Raw genomic sequence first — 19,939 nt, forward strand, 5'->3', positions numbered from 1 at the left:
AACTGAAATCTAATATAAAATCAAAGGTATATATAAAAATCACAAAGCTAAGCGTGATGTACATGCAAACAACGTGAAGCCCAAGAGATGACGGGTATTATTGGAGACCAGATCACAGTCATCAACCCTTTGTCCAAACAAAATGCTCGGAAAATAGGGCCGAAGGAATATAAAGATCTTCCAACTAGCATAGGAATAATCCGGGTTCAATAGGTGAAAGTTTGAAATCCATGCATGAGTTGGGTACGATAAAAATGGAAGATGGTTGAGGTGGCCCTTATGATCAAGTAAAATAAGATCCAAGTGAGGACAATGAAAGATAAAATCTTACATTTTGATTTGAAGATTCAAAGGGATCTACTACTTACGATCCATCAAGCATGAAGTGGAAGAGGAAGGATCTTATGGACGAAGGATAGAGTGACTTTACACCCTCTAGGCTTCTATTTAAAGATATAGCCTTCACAACGATGAAGGAAGAAGAAATGAACTCTCACGAGGCCTCCTCAGAATTTTCTCCAAATTCACAATTAGGGTTGGTTGTCCCCTGCCCTCTTGCTTTATTTTATAGAAAAAAATTTGTTGAAATGACAATTCTACCCTTTAGTAACAAAAACAAAATACCCATTATGTCCTAAAAAGTAAAAAGTCTAATCTACCCTCCCAAAATATCTTATGTAGCAAATAAATGTCCACTGTCCAATCACAAACTAAAATGTCCATATCATCAAGTAACATAAAAGAACTAATTGACAAAATGGTCCAACATAATCCAACCATCGGATGGCCCCATAATGGGACACAAGATGATCCAATGGATGGACAATCATGTAGACCATGATCAACGGTGATGTAGGACATGAAAGTTAAACGTGATATGCAAGATTTCAGGCTTTAGATCATACTAATTTAGAAACAATCACAAAAATTCCACATCCCACATAAGATCAAGCATTTAACGAGGGGAATCTGTGAGGGTCCAAGCCTACACATGTTAGGGCTGGTTCAATTAAAAATTATAGACCAAATAATGCTTAAAGGAGAGTAGATTCATCCACTCTTGCAAAGGATTATTCCCCAATCCAAGGGATTCACATGTTTCAATTCGAGAAAGCCTAGGGTTTGCAAAAGTGGAATAAAACTTGGAATTTAGGAATTTTCAGGGTTAAGAGTTAGGGATTTAAGGCGAGAGAGGAGAGGATTAGAGGAGAGAGAGAACCTGAAAATAGTCCACACGTGTGGACAACAATCTGACCCAAACGCACGTGCGTGGGATCCCGCCCGCACGTGTGTGGGGCCCACGAACCCAAAAAGGGACAACTTGGGGTTGGTCGGCCAGGGGTGGGCCACCCACACACCAAGTTTCAGGCCGATCGGGCGTCCGGTCTGTGCACGGTGCTCCGCTGAAGCATCAGCCCTCCCGGAGGGCCTGATTCTGCAAATCTGCCGTAGAGGAAAGATCGATTGCAAAAGGGGGTGGATTTGATGATGAGATGGTTGTGGGAGATCATGAATATTGAGGGTAGGAGGTGGGGGCGATTTGGGATGAGTGTGGCTTCGCACCACGGTAGTTAGCCCTTCGAAGAAGGGAGGGTTTCGCACCCAATTAGATTTCCACGACTCAAAGAATTAGAGAAGTAGGTAAATGCAGAATTTTATTCATATTCTTCAATGAAAAAAACCTACAAGGGGTTGCCTATTTATAAGAAAACCCTATACCCCAAAAGCTGCGCCATGTGCGCACATTATTACTTAGAGAAGAAGTAACAAAAATAACAACTAATCAATGCCTTCAAAACCGTTCATGATGTTCCTAATAACGATAATAAGTAAAACTCAAAGTTCTAGATTATTTAGGGTAGTGGGCCACGATCATGAGATCCAATGGTGGGATCCACATGATGATCGGGTCCACTCCAATGAACCATAGCACAACCTAACTACGAGGCCCTCTATGGATGTCGTCATTGATTCAGATCGATTGTGGGGCCTTCCTCCTCCTTGCGTACGTGCGTAGGGGGCGTGTGTATTGGCGCGATGCCCCCATTAACTCTCCCCGGTTGCGAAGATTTCGTTACTGTCGAAACAAAACTCCTGAACCACTCGAAGATGTCAGGATCAATTCGTTGAAGCTCTTCCTCAGCGAGCCACGTACTATCTGAAGTTGGGCGTGACTTCCATTTAACAAGTTACTTTTGAAACCTGCCGTCTGACGTTGATACTATCTGAAGGTCTAGAATATCCTCTATCTCCTCTCTGCGTGTGGGAAGGGTATGTATGAGAGGTAGAGGCTGGGAAGAAGGGTCGGGAAGAGGCCATGGATCAAGGGAAATGTATGGGGAAACAAGATGGTTGGGCGAAAGGTTGGACGATGTATCAGGGGTCCCCTGAAATGCAACTAGATCTTCCATATTGAATGTGGAACTAATTCCCTTGGAAGGTTGAAGATCTACCCTGTACGCATTGAGACCGTTTTGTTTTATAATTTTGAATGGTCCAGCGCTATGCGCGTGTAATTTACGAACGACTCCCTGAGGGTATCGCTCTGGCCTGATGCGGACCATCATAGAGTCCTCTATATTGAATTCCTTGAAACCTTAATGCTGGTCTGCAGAAAGTTTGTAATGTTCATTACTAGTAGTGATCTTTCTCCTGATTTCTTGATGCAATGAATGGATGTTATGTGCAAAAGACTCTGCGGACTCTGATGGCCTATGAGACAGTGACATAGGGACAAGATCAATAGGCTTCCTAGGTTTATAACCAGTAACGACTTCAAAAGGACTTAAACTTATGGACCTATTAACAAAACTATTAAATGCAAACTTGGCTATAGGTAGTTTGGTGTCCCATGTCTTGGTGCTTCCCCACTAAACATCTGAGCAAACTCCCTAGGCTCCTATTGACCACCTCAGTTTGACGATCGGATTGAGGGTGGTAGGCAGAAGAAAATTGGAGCCTAGTATTCATTATATGCCATAATGTCTTCCAAAAATAACTCATGAATCGCACGTCATGGTCAGACACTGGTTTTTGGTAACTTGTGAAGTTTGACGACCTCACTAAAGAACAACTTGGCAACATGAGATGCGTTAGAGGTCTTAGAACGAGGAACGTAGTGGACCATTTTAGAAAAACGGTCCACGACAACAAATATGGAATCGTGTTTCCGAATAGTCTTGGGGAGCTTAAGCACAAAGTCCATATTGATGTCCTGCTAAGGGATGAATGGAACTGGCAAAAGTGTGTATAGTCCCGTATTTTGCTTTTTCTGCTTTGGCAGTTGACAAGTATGACATTGCCCTATAATTTTGGCCATGTCTCGCTTGAGGCTTGGCTAATAGAACCTATCCTCCACTAGGGCAATGGTTTTGTTTTAACCGAAATGACCCGCGACCCCTCCTAAATGTAACTCCCAGACAAGAAAATCGCGGAGGGAGGTGCACGGTATGCACATGCGATCACTCCTAAACAAATATCTGTCTAAAATCAAGTACTCACTGCTTGCTACTGATGGACTCTCTAACAACGACGCGTATGCAAATCCAAAATTTGGGCACTCAGAATAGTCCTCTTTGACATGCTCGAGGCCCGTAACTTCGACACTCATGGAATTGAGTAATGCGACTTGACGACTCAATGCGTCGGCATGCTTATTCTCTACACCGGCCTTATGCTTAAGCACAAAAGTGTATTCTTGAAGGAATTGAACTCACTTGGCGTGACTAGGGTTTAAATTCTTCTGAGAGTTCAAATATCTCAAGGCCTCGTGATCTGAGAACAAGATGAATTCATGCGGTAATAGATAATGACACCAGTGGCGCAGTGATTGCACTACTGCATAGAATTCTTTGTCATAGGTAGAGTATTCTTGCTTCGCCTCATTTAGTTTCTCACTAAAAAAGGCGACAGGGTGCCCTTCCTGACTAAGTACTCCTATGTCGACTTCTAATGTGTCGCATGATACTTAAAAAACTTTTAAAAAATGTAGAAGTCGCGTGACTGGCGCTTCGGTCATCCTGACCTTTATCTCCTTGAAGGCTTTCGAGGCTGCCTTCGTCCATTGAAACTCTCCCTTTTTAATGCAATCCGTGATGGGAGCCATAATGGAACTGAAGTCTCGAATGAACCGCCTATCAAAGGTGGCTAAGTCGCGAAAGCTGCGCACCTCGTGAATATTGCGGGGTTCAGGCCAATTGACAATGGCTTTGACCTTCTCGGGATCCGCCGACACACCTTCAGCTGACACAACAAAACCTAAGAAGATAACACTACTAGAAATAAACGCATACTTCTTTAGGTTGACGTACAATTTCTCGACTCTAAGGATCCCATAAACTTGCCAAAAATGGTTGAGGTGTTGTTCCTTGGTCATGCTATAAATCAGGATATCATCAAAGTAGACGACCAAAAACTTTCCCATGAAGGGCCTCTACACTTGGGTCATCACACCACACGCATGAAAGTACTTGGGGGCATTAGTCAGCCCAAAAGGCATGACTAGCCACTCGTATAGCCCATCCTTCGTCTTGAAGGCCGTCTTCCACTCATCACCAGGGCGTACACGGATTTGGTGATAACCACTTTTGAGGCCAATTTTGGAGAAGATAGTAGCATTGGCCATCATATCCAACATGTCATTAAGACGTGGTATGAGAAACCAATACTTGACCGTGATTTTGTTGATGGCCCTACTATCAACATACATCCTCCATGTGCCATCCTTCTTAGGTATAAGAAGGGCGGGCACGACACACGGGCTTATGCTCTCTCGAATGAAACCCTTTTCTAAGAGCTTATCAATCTGTTTTTTCAACTTTGCATGCTCCTTTGGGTTCATTCTGTAATGAGGGAGGTTTGGTAGAGTCGCCCCAAGGACTAAATCAATGGCATGCTGTATATCCCTCATAGGGGGAAGCTCATTCGGTAGATCCTCAGGAAAGACATCACAGAACTCATTTACTACCGAAATGGCCTTAGTGGGTAACTTTACACTAGCCTCTGGTGCACTCTCCCTAGCCACAAGGGCGTACACCATTGAGTCCAATTCAGTCTCTCGCTCCAAGTCTTTGGTATTTAGAATATGAAGAGGCTTAGACTTGGACTTCGACTCTTCAATTCCTTCGAGCCGCTCACACCAATCTTTGTGGTGGACCCCTTTCCAGTCGTGTTCTTGGGTGGAAGTGGATTTAGCTTTACTTTCTTACCATCAAACCAGAATGTACACATATTTGAATGACCAAATATGGTGACATCTTTGTCATAGAGCCAGGGCCTAGCCAAAATAATATGGCCAACATCCATGGGAACAACATCACACCAAAGTGTCTTTATATGATCCAAACTGAATAGGAACAAGACAATGATGCGAGACTGGAATGGAAGTCTCATCAACCCAAGACACTCTATAGGGTTGAGATGGGCTTCGAGCTTCAAGCCCAAACGGCTCACAGTGCCAGTTGATACCACATTGGCACAACTACCACTATCCACGATCATCTTGCAACTCTTTATCACCACACTTTGCATAGGTATAGAAGATCGTGTTGCGGCGCCAATCGTCGGTATTCTTTGCTTGGGTAAAGGCGTAACACACTACTGCCAGGGTCGCAGACTCTTGCGCTCCCTCTTTCTCATCATTAGGGGTCTCTGCTGGCTTATACTCTTCCTCCTCACCATTACTTTCCGGGGGCACTACTACTTGCCCATCAATAAGGAGCACCTTGGTGCCCTCTTTCGTGCCGCACTGGTGGGCAAAGTGACCAAACCCCTGACATCTAAAACACCTAGTTACATCACTTTTGTGCGAGCTAGACCCGACAATTCCTTTACCCTTATCATCCTTGGGCCTAGACTGAGAACTACTGGAAGGTTTGTTTTGATATCCAGTGCTAGGCTTAGCCCCAGAAGGGTTGGCCTTAGCGCTAGAATCCCGAAACTCAAACCGCCTTCCCACAGATGCTTTGGGGTATTTCTCAACCTCCAACACTACTTGATACAACTGTTCAAGAGTGTCTCTGTCCTTGACGAGCAACTCTCTCCTAATGTCAGATCGGAGGCCCGTCTTAAATCGAGTAAGAGTGAGTACGGGATCCTCATCAACTTCATACCGGGTCAAGTATTCTTCGAACTTTTCAATGTATTCTGCCACACTCATGGAACCTTGTTAAAGAGATTGCCATTCCTCAACCAACCTTAAGTGATAAGAGAAAGGGAGGTACTTTTTCTTCAAATTTTTTCATTTCTCCCTAACGGACTATTGGGGGCTTCCTCAACCTTTCTTTCTTTCGCTCAATAGTAGCCCAAAACCTCTTTGCTTGGCCCACAAGCTTCATCTTGGCGAATCGGACTGGACGAGCATCTGACATGTCATACCACTCAAAATAGTGGTCCATATCCACCAACTAATCTAAAAAAGCCTTAGGGTCCAAGTGACCATCAAACGTAGGGGCATCTACTTGAACTCCCTTAAGGAGTTGCGCATTTGGGTCATAATGATCCTAATGTCCCTCGTGGGGAGGGTGCACGGGTGTGTGCCCTTGACCGTTTCTTTGGCCACCTCCATTCCTTTGTCTATCCTCTTGATCATCTTCTTGTGATTAAACATCTTCCTCAATGGTGGTCTCTAGTTGGGTAACACGCGCATTAAGCTGATCCAAGCGTTGGTCAATACGTTGTTCTAAGCACCTACCCAAAGACTCAAACTGCCGGGTTAGGTCGTTCACAGACTCTTGCAATTGCTCCATGTTTAGTGTAGGGTGCAAACCAAAACCACGACCAGTACGTGTGGGCATACAACCACTCACTCAAAGATCCTCTAATGCAACTATACGCATCTAAATGAGACTAAATGATCCTATATGACTTTATATGAGGGAAACTATACAATGCTACTAAAATTCCAGCAACGTAAATGGCCAAATAATTTGTTAACAGAAAATTTAGCCATGAAAATTGGGGATTTTCTAACAACGGAAAAATTCAACAGTCCATGTTGTGAATGATGGGTCCTAAACAACCCTATATGGTGAGATTTTTTGCAAAATAAACGTGAGTAGACTAAACCTTAACCATGCAATGCAATCCCCTATGAAAAACCTAAGCTCTGATACCAAATTTGATGTAGGACATGAAAGTTAAACGTGATATGCAAGATTTCAGGCTTTAGATCATACTAATTTAGAAACAATCACAAAAATTCCACATCCCACATAAGATCAAGCATTCAACAAGGGGAATTTACGAGGGTCCTAGCCTACACATGTTAGGGCTGGATCAATTAAGAATTATAGACCAAACAATGCTCAAAGGAGAGTAGATTCATCCACTCTTGTAAAGGATTATTCCCCAATCCAAGGGATTCACATGTTTCAATTCGGGAAAGCCTAGGGTTTGCAAAAGTGGAAAAAACTTGGAATTTATGATTTTCTAGGGTTAGAGTTAGGGATTTAAGGCGAGAGAGGAGAGGCTTAGAGGAGAGAGAGAACTTGAAAATAGTTCACAAGTGTGGACAACAATCTGACCCAAATGCACGTGCGTGGGATCCTACCCGCACGTGTGTGGGGCCCATGAACCCAAAAAGGGACAACTTGGGGTTGGTCGGCCAGGGGTGGGCCACCCACCACCAAGTTTCAGGCCGATCGGGCGTTCGGTCTGTGCATAGTGCTCTGCCGAAGTATCAGCCTTCCTGGAGGGCCTGATTCTGCAAATCTGCCATAGAGGAAGGATCGATTGCAAAAGGGGGTGGATTTGATTATGGATGGTTGTGGGAGATGATGAATATTGAGGGTAGGAGGTAGGGGCGATTTGGGATGGGTGTGGCTTTGCACCACGGTAGTTGGCCCTTCGAAGAAGGGAGGGTTTCGCACCCAGTTAGATTTCCACAACTCAGAGAATTAGAGAAGCAGGAAAACGTAGAATTTTATTCATAATCTTCAATGAAAAAAAACCTACAAGGGGTTGCCTATTTATAAGAAAAACCTATACCTCAAAAGCCGCGCCATGTGTGCAGACTATTACTTAGAGACGAAGTAACAAAAATAACAACTCAAAGTCCTAGATCATTTAGAGTAGTGAGCCACGATCATGAGATCTAATGGTGGGATCCATATGATGATCGGGTCCACTCCAATGAACCATAGCACAACCCTCTAACTACGAGGCCCTCCATGGATGTCATCATCAAGCCAGATCGATCGTGGGGCCTTCCTCCTCCTTGCGTACGTGCGTAGGGGGGTGTGCGTGTGCCCGTGATGTCCCCATCAAATGGTGAGATGATCTCCAAATATGATCCATGCCATCCATGCTTTTATAATGCTCGCCAATGACCACTAGTGATCACCATTAGTCGCCTAGCCAAAGTGAAACTGCCGATGTAGCCTGTCGACGGATACGTCTTTGATATGTACGGAGTGGTGGTGTGATGTCCGCATCAGGCCCCTTTTACACAGGCATATTCAGCCACCAAGGATTAATGTAAAATTTGCTGGAAAGGAATTTAGTTTTGTCTTTATAGTTTTAACCCACCTTAATATCACCTGCAGGTTGCAGCTTCTCCATGTTTGATATTTGGCAAGGTTTCAATGGATCAAATATGCGCAATCATGTTAAAAATTTAAGAATTAGCTACTCACTAATCTCACCCTTCCTCCTTTACCTAGAGCACAACCAAGCACAATCATGCCGAAAGTTATGTGATCAATTGCACACTAGATATGGACCTTCTTTTTTCGCCTGGGATCTTCGAATTGGCCATTGATACCACTCACATGCTAACACAATCCCACCTAATATTGGTTCTCAGACCCAATTGTTACCCATGAGTAGGTAAAGTAGGGTAATGGAGGGTCAATTGCTGAGCAAACCGCTTAGCGTGAAATTTCTTATCACTAAAGAGAAGAATTAAATTCACCAAAGTTGTGATCCCTTAACTAAATAAAATCATCATGATCGTCATTGTCATCGTCATCATCATTATCTAAGTTGTGTCCCAATTAGTTAAAGTCTGCTACATGAATCTTGTTCTAGCATTTCACTATTAAGGACTTGGTTAAATTGTAGGACATCAAATCTTTTTTGACTACCTCCACCCACATCCTTTTGGGCCTTCCCCTTGCCTTTTTAGAGCTTCAACTCGAACCAAGTCACTCCTTCTAACTGGTGCAGTTCTTGGTCTTCGTTGCAAATGGCCAAACCATCTGAGCCTACTATCCCTCATCTTATTACCTATTGGTACTACTCCCCTTGAATGCATTTCTAATTCCACCCTTCCTCACCTTGCCCTTAACTATATAAACACTTTTTTTTTTTTGAATGGCAACTTCAGTATATTAACAGAAAATCGAAGGCTCACTAAAGCCAAACAAAACAGGGATGATGAGAGATCATCTAGCAAACAATGAAGAATCAGGCCCCCATGAGCCGGTAGAGGAAAAACGATTACAACTGACACAAGCTTTCAAAATCAATGCCTAGAAGATAAATCAGTTCCGGGCCCATTTGAGAACTTCCATGAGCTAGAAGAGTCGCGGAAAGTTCTTTTCTTCTGCTCTTTCCAAACAACCCATGAGGTAGCCATGAAGTGTAGCCTCTGAAGTCCAAACATAATCCCTCTGAAAATAAATTGAGATGTGCCTGGCATCACCTATATGAGGTTGAAAAGCTGCAGGAATTGCCACCAAATACCTGAAATGACATCAAAGTGCATGAATAGATGCTCGATTGATTCGTTGTCCTGCAAGCAAAGGATGCAAACATTGGAGGTAGTCCAGTTCTTGCTTCAAATGATTAATGGTCCACACCCTACCTCTTCCAATGAACCCTAGAATGCTCCAAAGGGACTTTGAATAAGGATCTTAGTGTACTTGAGTGGACCTTATTGGGCTGGCATTGAATGATTTGACCAAAAACACCCCATTGTGCCTATCTCTCAAATTGATTAACAAAGATGCAAAGTCTGCTATTTCCTCTTCGGAGAGGACCCTGGAAAGTGTGGACACCACACCCCTTGACTACCCGTATCGCTAAAAATCTGAGAGACCTTGCTGGCAACGAAAAAAGACGAGGATATTCTTGAGATTTTTCGCCTATGCCATATGTTAATGCAGTGGCATTTTCACACCAGGGTTGAGTGGGGTGGCTTGTCGGATGTAGGGGCACACTCGGGGTGGGCGGCCCGTGTGAGGCGGAACACGTGATGTAGGGCCCACGAGGGGGGTTTGGCCGAGGACCTAACCCATGGGATGTGGGGCCTGGGCTATGAGATAAAGGGATTGATTCGCCGCACTCTATCAGTTCGAGCTTTTAGAGCAAATGGTTAGTTGCCTTGCGTCATATGTCCTACTCCATGCACGGTGCATGAGTAACATCACTACCTTTTGCCATCCTGCTCCAACCTAGGCTTCTGAAAATCACACTCCATTTTAAAAGCACAATCTATCATCGTCCCCATCATCTTAGCCTTTCTCCACGCAATTTGGGCTGCCTTTAATTTGTAGATTGGCAAAATTTTTACGTCTAGCTGTCTAGCTGCCCACAGGACATCAACCTTCCTCTTTTCCTGTGCTCTAAGAACCAGCCATGGCAGAGGTCATATTGATACCATCCATATGCCAACCCTTTCCAGCCAGTATTGATCCCTAACTTAACTATTACATGTAGGCCCCAAACGACGAGCAAGCAAAGTAGGATAATGGGGAAATTTGCTAGACAAACTGGTAAGCATGGAGTGTCCACACAAATGAAAGGTTAAGCTCGAGTGGGTGGTTTCATGCAGGCCCCAAATGGCGAACAAGCAAAGTAGGGAAATGGGGTAAATTGCTAGACAAACTGGTAAGCATGGAGTGTCCACACATATAAAAGGTTAAGCTCGAGTTGGTAGTTTCAACTGATCTTTTGAAAGTTTGACTGAGTTACTGAGTTTTCGAAGAACTCCATGGAGTCGGACTTGGGAATCTTTTGACCAATGTGATAGCAAACTTATAGTTTTTGAAAGATTTCTGGACATTTTATTCATCATAGAGACAAAAGGAGAAAAAAAGCCCACAGACACCTACACATGCAGCTGCATTTGTGTAGGCTTCCAATCCATGTTTCTGGTGGGCCTCACTATGTAAATGACCTAGCCCAGAAATCAAGGCTGGGTTGACTCACTACATGAGCCATGCATGTAAAAGACTAGTGATTGATTTATAAGGAATTGCATTGGTCCGCATTCAACATAAACGCATGGCCACGGTCCACCTGATAAGTAGACCAGATTGATTACTGTGCAAGGTCATCTACATGGAGCAGTCCACCCGATGTGTGGCTCGGATGTCACCCCAGGAATCAAATGGGATACATTGACCCATGTTGCAGCATGTTGGTGCAAGGCCCTATCCCTTTAATTTATCTGCCATCCACAGAATTATTTATCATGTCATCTATGGAATCATGTACTGTTCTTGAAGTTATAAAAGTATTTGATGATGAAGTATATATTCTAAACTCCACACGGGATGTTACTTCTATTTATGATGATGACAGGTTCACTGTGCAAGGCAATTCTATGAGAATTTGGTTCCAAATTGTACCATTTATAATGTTGACTGCCCAGACCATTCTTTCCGCAAGTTCACAGATGATGGTCAGTACCTCATAAGTATCAGCAGGAATCATCAGGATCTGATTGTATATAGACCGACATGGCTGTCATTTTCATGCAAGGAAGAGAATTGTCATTCTCATGACCTGCCGCCCAAAGCAAAGAGGTTTGATAGCTTCTTCACTCAGCTCTACTGTGTATCGCTTGCATCCAGCAATGAGCTTATTTGCAAGGACTTCTTTCTGTACGTGGAGAGCAACCAGTTTGGCTTGTTTGCAACTTCAACCGTGCAAATTCAGGATGCACCTGCTACTGGAGGAGCAATTGATGGGGTCCCATCAATAGAAAAGATTACTTTTCACCTTGTGAGGTTTGTTTGAGGAGATGCATTTTCACGAGCATGCATGATTTTGTTTGCAATATTTGGAACATCTCTTAGTAGTTTGAGATTAAGTTTTGAAAGCTTTCTATTGGGTGCTACTTCTCGTTTGGCTGATTTTTTTTTTCCTGCCGCTATCAGATTGGAGGACGGAATTATATTGGATGAGAAGGTTTTCTGTAATGATTTTGTCAATTTGGCCCATAGCACGGGGGTTTTCTTGTATGATGATCTATTGTCTATCATGTCTCTTCGCTACCAAAAGATACATATCCTCCAAATTCGAGGCTCCGGGAATCTTGTTGATGTAAGAGTAATTGGGGCATTTTGTCGAGAAGATGATGAACTTTTCCTCAATTCCCATGCTCAGGCAAGTAAAGCAATTCTTATCTGATGAGGTTTACTTTTTGGCCTCGAGGAAATATATTAAAGTCCAAAGGGCTTTGGTCTTTCTTCAGTAAAACATTAGATTGGTTGATTATTCTTCCTTTTTTATGATCTTTGCACTTGTTGACGCATGAATTTTAACACTTAGCCAAAACGGGCTTCAACGAGTCTATAGGCACCATTGCACCACATTACTCCAACTCTAGAAGCATTGCGCTGACAATTGATATCATCACGTCGCTGCGAAAAGAAGAAAATCAAAAGAAAGCCTTGCACCATGCGCAAGACCACACTGCGACCAACACATAGATATGAGTGCTAAGAAGCCGACGCTAGCGGAATGAGGAAGCGTCTGGAATCTTGGACCTACCCACGTTTATAAATACCCTAGGACACTCATTCAGAAGGGGTTGGACTTTGGACACTGTTGAATTTCTGGCACTGTTGGATTTCAGACATTGTTGGATTCCGGACACTGTTGGATTCTGAACACAATGGGATTTACCTTGGAACCTTCAGGCGGTCACTCTAAGATGAGCCTCAATATGCCTGAACCTTCCACCCCTCCTAAGGGGAAGCCCTGTGCTATGCCCTAGGACACCAATAAAGAGGGAGGCTGTGCGCCAGCAAGCTGGGTTGTCACTAGCGCCATGCGCTAGTTAGATCGAGGTTGGCGCTCAGAGCAAGACTTCCAGTATCATCTAGTGTGCAACAGCTTTGAAGCAGCCAGCAAGCAATGGCCGCGCAGTAGTTTTGAAGCTGGCCGAAAAGCCTATTAGTAAAACGCGCATTGGCGCTCAGTGCCCAGGCATAAGACTTCTAGTATCATCTGCGACTAGACGCAGAGTTCTCCATTAGCCACAGGAATGGTATGGGCACAAATAGCCCATGATAAGCCTCTCACATGACCTTGTTTATAGCCAGGCGCATACCTCGATGATCCTGGCGCTTGGCGTAGGAGGACCCACCTTCCCCAGGTGAAGCCTAGGAGAGCAACTCCTATTTTTGGCATGTGAGTGTCCACAACATTGTCGACACAACCATTCATGTATGCCCCAGGCTATCACGATTATCTTGGTTCGAGTACTTTGAAGATAGAGAACCAAGGACCAAGGAATGTCCAAAACCATGCTACAGGAAGGTCTGCTCTGGTTTTACTTTCTAATCAAGGGTTTTCTCTAAATATGTAATTAAGGGCTTGTGCCAGACCATGGCTTGAAATGCATACACCTAAACATCAATGAAAGCTGCCCAATCAGACTTTCTTTGGGAATGTGACAAGCAGATGCCTGCATTTATAAACAAATAGAGTTTGGAATATCCGTTAAACTCTTTGGAGTAACAGTAACCTCTCCATTTCAACCAAGCTATTCGGGAGTCTCTACATTAGCAATCCCTCTTTTATGCCTCGCTGGTTAATTGACTATCTGATGCCACTGCCTCTCATGGTCAACCTATGATGCTGACCGCGACTACATGAGACGTCTAACACCCTACGGTTAATGGAAAAGTCAGTGCTTTATCCCTTGACCGTTCAATATTGTGCCTAGCACAAGCGTGCTATTAAAATGTCCTCGACATAATTCCCCAACAAACAAACAAACCCCAACTCACAAAACACATTTTTTTTAGGTCAACAACACCGCCTTATTTGTTATTCTTCTTTAGTAATGTTGGACTCATATAAATAGAATCAACTGTAGATTATTCATGAGAGTGGAGAGATTGAGAAGGATATTGCCCATTGAATTCAAGCGGGGTGGAAGAAATGGAGATGTATCTATGGAGTTTTATGTGATTGTTGTGTACCACTCAAATTGAAAGGGAATATTTAAGGATGGCTATAAGACCAGCTATGCTTTATGGAACAAAATGTTGAGCAGTTAAGGAACACCATGTCCATAAGATGAATGTTGCTGAAATGAGGATGTTTAAATGGTTCAGTGGCAAGACAAGGTAGGATAGAATTAGAAATGAATGCATTCGATGGAATTTTAGAAGTAGTACCAATAGGTAACAAGATGAGGGAAAGTGGACTTAGATGCTTTCATCATGTGCAATGGAGACCAAGAATTGCGTCAGTTAGGAGTGAGTTGGTACAAATTGAAGGCTCTAAAGGGGTAAGGGGAAGGCCCGAAAGGACATGGATGGAGGCCATGTTCGAGTTGTCGATATCGCTCCAAGTTTCATTGACCAAAGATAAAGATATAATATTGTTATCGCCGATAACCAGAAATGTGGGTAAAACAGGGGAAACGTGAGGAAAACGGTGGATTTTTTCAATGAAACTTCAAGAGATGCCTAAATACAGATATTTGCATATTTAGGAATAAAAAAATTTGCACAAAGAATGCATACACAATAAGTTTTCATTTAATGGGGCTTAACCCAATGAGGTTTGGGCGAATGGTCTTCACCATAGGTTTGCTCCCTATAGGTGAGGGTTCGATTCCCCTCCTTGGCTTTACCCGATACACGTGGTTGTGGGTGATTGCGTGTATCCGCAGGGATTAGTCTCACTTCAAAAAAGAGGTGGGGACACCCTGTGTCTTCAAAAAAAAAAAAGAAAAAAGCATGTGCTACCATAAGATACCATTCCAAGTACCATGTGGTCCCCATGGGATTTGGATCTGCTTCTGACTATGTCCTAAAATGAGCTGAAAATTTTGATGGATGACATGGATATATAACACATACGTCAAGGTGGGCCCCATGGTTAGGGAAACACCCACTATAGTGTTACCTGGGTAATACTAATCTACTCGTGATAAAATTGATGTACACAACGCACATGTGTCAGCATGGCACATAAGTACAAGATGCAATCCATCCATCAGGTTGATCCAACCTTATACATGTTTTTCAAAAATAATTATGATCCAAATAACATGCGGGCCCTAACATGGGAAATAGGTGGACAATTAAAAAGCTTCACCCTAGTTGTCAGAGCTGTACATTTGTTTTGCAAAATGCGGCCCACACGATTAGTAGATCAAACTGATTCTTGGACTACGACATTAATGCAGTGGTGCCTTTTATTTATATATTTATTTTTTATCATAGTTAGATCTTGGGCATATCATGCCATGTAGGCACGTACATGACGCATACATGAGCTTTTATTGCACGTGCGTGTGGCTTAGCAAGGCTCCATGGGCAAAAGAAACCCTACAAGGGCGCACTCTTCACGGGCGTTTTATGATTTGCAGCCCCTCCAGTACACGTGGCAAAATGACATTTCATTTAAGTTTATCAACACTGTCCATTTCATTTTGCTATATAATTTTAGTATATAAGCCCCAAAATTAGGCAAATCCATGGCTCAAGTGGACCACACCATAGGAAGCAGCGGTGATAAAATGATCATGCTGGGGATCCACTCGATATTTGGATCTACCTCATTTTTGAGATCATATCATAAAATGATATAAAAAAAATGGATGGACGGCCTGGATGAAACACATTTCATAGTTGGGCCCACATTACGTTGAAAAGTAGCCATTTGCTATTGGATATGTTGCAAGCCAATCCACGTCCTTTTCCAGCTAGGTGGGTGGGACGGGACCTGTCCATGGGGCCCACCTCAATGTACATGTTGTATATCCACGTCATCCATTCGTTTTACCAGATCATTTTGAGGCATGGTCCAAAAAATGAAGCAGATCCAACACTCAAGTGGACCACTGAACGCACCTCAAGAAACGGTGGTAACAGACCATTAAACTCTTTTTGTGGGCCACAAAAGTTTTGGGTCAAGCTGATATTTATGTTTTTTCTTCATTCAGTTATATGTGACCTTATGAACAACTTGGATGGGAAATAAACATTATGGTGGACCCTAGCCCCTAGGAAGTTTTTAATGGTGGGTGTTCAACAACCATTGTTTCTTGTGGTGTGGTCCACTTGATTTCTAGATCTCTTTTGTTTTTCGGCCCATGCCCTAAATTTATGTGGAAAAACTAATGGAAGGTGTAGATATACAATGCATACATTGATGTGGCCCCACACAGTCAGACACATCACGATTGTTGCATCCATAACAAATAAAAACGAAAGGGAAAGTGAGGGTCGAATCGTCGAAGCCGACCTTTTCGAAACCCGCATTTCAAAACCCTAAATCAGATTCTCTCTTTTGAATCGAAGCGTTTTTAAGCCCCTTCAATGCAAAAATCGCGAATTCTTTGCAATAGGAGGAAATTTCAGCGGAGGATATCCTACACCCTTGCCGAAATTCCCAAAATTTCAAGTTTTTTCATTCCCAAAATTTCAAGTTTTTTCATTCCCAAACTTAGGTGCAAACAAGATGGAAGAGTAATGTCTTTATGAAGATGTGCCTTTTCTTTTCCCAAAACATTAAATAATGAATCATCAACAAGTGAAATGGGTGAACAAGAAAGGGACTCATCAGGAGAACAAAAGAGATTGAGTACCATCATATGGTTCATGGCCCTAGTGCCAGTCACCCAAGGAGGTGTACTAGAGGATGCGATTAAGGCACTACCTAAATTGATGAGGAAAGTGAATGGAGTGGCGCCTGATTCGATACTCGTTTTTCAACTCTACAGGTTTACAATTTTGCCCTAACCATGGATTGCATAAGATTCACTTAGCCTAGAGGAACCACCAATTCTAGGGGACCCCTCATCAGGTTGAGTGTGCTTGGTAAGGAGATGGCCCTTCATTTTGTCGAATCAAATCCCAACACTGGTCCACTATATGGTCATTATTCTTGTAATAAGTGCAATAGCGCTGTTGCCCAGGAGACCTAGAACTATTAGTAAAAGAGGTTGTCCTTGTCCTCTATTGCTAGAACAGTCCCCACGCCATAGTAGTTGCTCATCTTTACTATTGCTACCCACACCAAAAATGAATGTTGGTAGTTGCTCATCTCTACTATTGCTACCCACACCAAAAATGATTGTTGTGTTGTCGCTTGGGTGGAGGGATGATGAGGAATTTGATGGATTTGGTCTGTGCACATGCGTGCAAGCACATATGATAAAGTGGGTATCTTCTTGCTAAACATAAGTTGGGGTTTAACTGGCTTTAGGTGGGGTTGAATGGTGGCAGGAAATAGGGCAACACATATTTCCTCCCTCTAATGTTGCTGCTGCGCAATATCCTCTATAAATGGATGGTGGAGTTTCCATTCAACTAACCCATGGAACTTGACACAATGATCATTGAAACTATTAAGGTTTTTTTTTTTTTCTTTTTTAATTTTTTTTTTTAATTTCATATTTTGATATTTCTTAAAAATGTCATACAACGCTGTAAATTATTTTCATTAGAGTAGACCTCTTGTAGTGTTTGCCAATTTTTCTTTGCATAATCACCATATATAACTGTTATGGGAAATATGGACTAGCCACTGAGAAGAGGCCAGCTCAGACATATATGCACAATGCGAGGAGGTCGGCCAACATCAGTCATGACCAAGGAGCTCCTTAACGGCTAGGGAAGCGCACTTTGTCATATTTCGCTGAACAATCCCGAGCTCCTCCACGGCCCCATCCATTTTCGAGCTGCTGCTTGGAACATCTCTTGGCAAAAGCCCCCGAAGTACGACCTTGCATCGTATGACTAAATGAAGAGGATGGTCATCCCCGATGTCTCGCCTATATTCTACTAAGAGCTTGGTCTCGGCCCTCTGACATGACTTCCAAGGGCAGGTCGGTAGGTCGGTAATCTTCTCAATGCCACGGGAGTAATCTTCTCAATGCCACGGGAAAACTCAACCACAACTCACTAGAGAATCCAGGTTGGCAAAACCCCTCTTTGGAACGACCGTCCACCTCGGACTCCTACCATGTGCTTCTATTGATTCCGACTTGGTTTCGATTGTAACTACCTGAGGTCCCAGCCGAGGATCTCGGAAGGCGATCGCAACATGGATCTGCCCGAGATCTCCGCCGAGGATCTCGGGAGATATCCATAACACGTTTGGGATACGAATCCCTCTACAATACACACCTACTAAACATGGAATCTCCATCTACCCCACCACCCCTCTTCAACTATAAATAGGAACGCCTCTAATGGTGAAAGGTACACACAATCCAACCCAGAAAATACTCCAAAAAACCTTACGTTCTACTAGACCTAGCTTGCCTATCTGACTTTGGCATTGGAGGGTCTCCTGCTATAGCTAGGGTCTCCATCTTTGTCTTCTTTTGTAGGTCTCAAGTGGTCTAAGGAGGATGTCCAAATTTCTGCATCAACAATAACATTGTCATGGACATGTTCTTCCATATTATGGAAGAGCCAATTCATCACTTGACAATCATCCTCCTTCCATTTAGATTGAGAGTCCGAATCTTCAAAGAGTCCACTGTCAATGAGGTACTTCAATTTTCTTTTAAAAGCAAGGAATATTTTAACTAAGCTGACCCACGGGAGAAAATTACTCGCTTTCCATGTAATTTCACAGAAGAAATTTGTTGGAGATTCATTTTTATTTCCATTGAAGATGTCATATTCAATCAACACCAAAGCACGATCAACTTATCTCTCAAAGTGACAATAACAACAAAAAAATGGAAGGAAGATTCCCAACTTGCAGTAAAGAGGTGAGCGACTAGTAGATATACCAGAGTTAGATTAGGGTCCAGGATTGACAACATTCACGGTGCAATGTTAGCAACTACAGACAAAGAGTAGTCACATGCGATGGGCCGCAAGGATTAACTCCGCAAACTTGCAATGAAGGTCTCTGGATCAATCACATAGTAGTAGCACCGTGGATCTCTGGATCAACAACAACATGACAATAGCTACCTTGGACTCTCAATTGTGCGATGGAGGGGAATAAACTCACGATATCCTGACCCACCAACAACCAATCATAGACCCACAGACGACAAAGCACAACCACGATCAAACTAAGACAATGGAAATCGATCAGCGGGGTGCATCAAAACAAGGCGTTTGGTGCAGAAACGATCGCACCCACGACGTTGGAACATGACCTTGATCTAGAGATGATCGGAAACAAGATGGCTCACTGGCCTTTGGACTCAACTCGTCCATGCACCAACAACCACGATGCTGCCCTAGTGTCTTCACCATATCAATAATGCTCTGGAATCCAACTAGTTTGAACGGAGCAGAAAAAAAAGATTGAAGAGGTAGTTTGGTCAATCAAACCAGCAAATTGAGACGACCCCTATCAATGGTGAAAACTTGCAGATCTGAAAGAGAATGATTTGATTGGAATTAGCCCACAATCTCTGATACCATGTAAACTTCCCCTAACAGTGTCCATGACCAGCGAGAAACGTTGATGGACAGCGTATAGTGTTGGACGTTGATGGGTGGACGCAGATGATTTAGTAGCAAGAAGAAGAAGGAAGAAGAGGAGAGGAGAGGAAGAGTCGTTGGAGAGAAAACGTGGAGGGAGGACTTACACCGCTCTAGGGTTTATTTTATATTATAATATGACTTGCAACATACAAGTGGGCTTATGCCTCCATGTCTAGATAAATGTTGGGCCTGAGGCTCATAACTACATTTCTTACACTTCTCTCCACAATATTCCTTCCTTCGACCTGAATTTCCACAACCATTTGCTTACGAGGGCTTGACTCATC

The 19,939-nt window shown here is 43.2% G+C and overlaps 1 protein-coding gene across 8 annotated transcripts in view; it reads left to right on the forward strand.

Annotated features, from left to right (window-relative positions):
* The window catches only part of LOC131248771 (light-mediated development protein DET1), a 96,691-nt gene that overhangs the window by 10,827 nt on the left and 65,925 nt on the right, over positions 1-19,939 (forward strand). For all 8 annotated transcript variants that reach the window (XR_009172444.1, XM_058249218.1, XM_058249222.1 and 5 more), the window contains exons 2-3: positions 11,527-11,954; positions 12,105-12,333. Coding sequence is in view for 7 of the 8 variants with exons in the window: in XM_058249218.1 (XP_058105201.1) it covers positions 11,527-11,954; positions 12,105-12,333 (657 nt within the window). In the remaining variant the exon portion in view is untranslated. The remainder of the gene's footprint in view (positions 1-11,526; positions 11,955-12,104; positions 12,334-19,939) is intronic.

The sequence above is a fragment of the Magnolia sinica genome, chromosome 6 (genome assembly GCF_029962835.1).
Source record: "Magnolia sinica isolate HGM2019 chromosome 6, MsV1, whole genome shotgun sequence".
Lineage (NCBI taxonomy): Eukaryota > Viridiplantae > Streptophyta > Magnoliopsida > Magnoliales > Magnoliaceae > Magnolia > Magnolia sinica.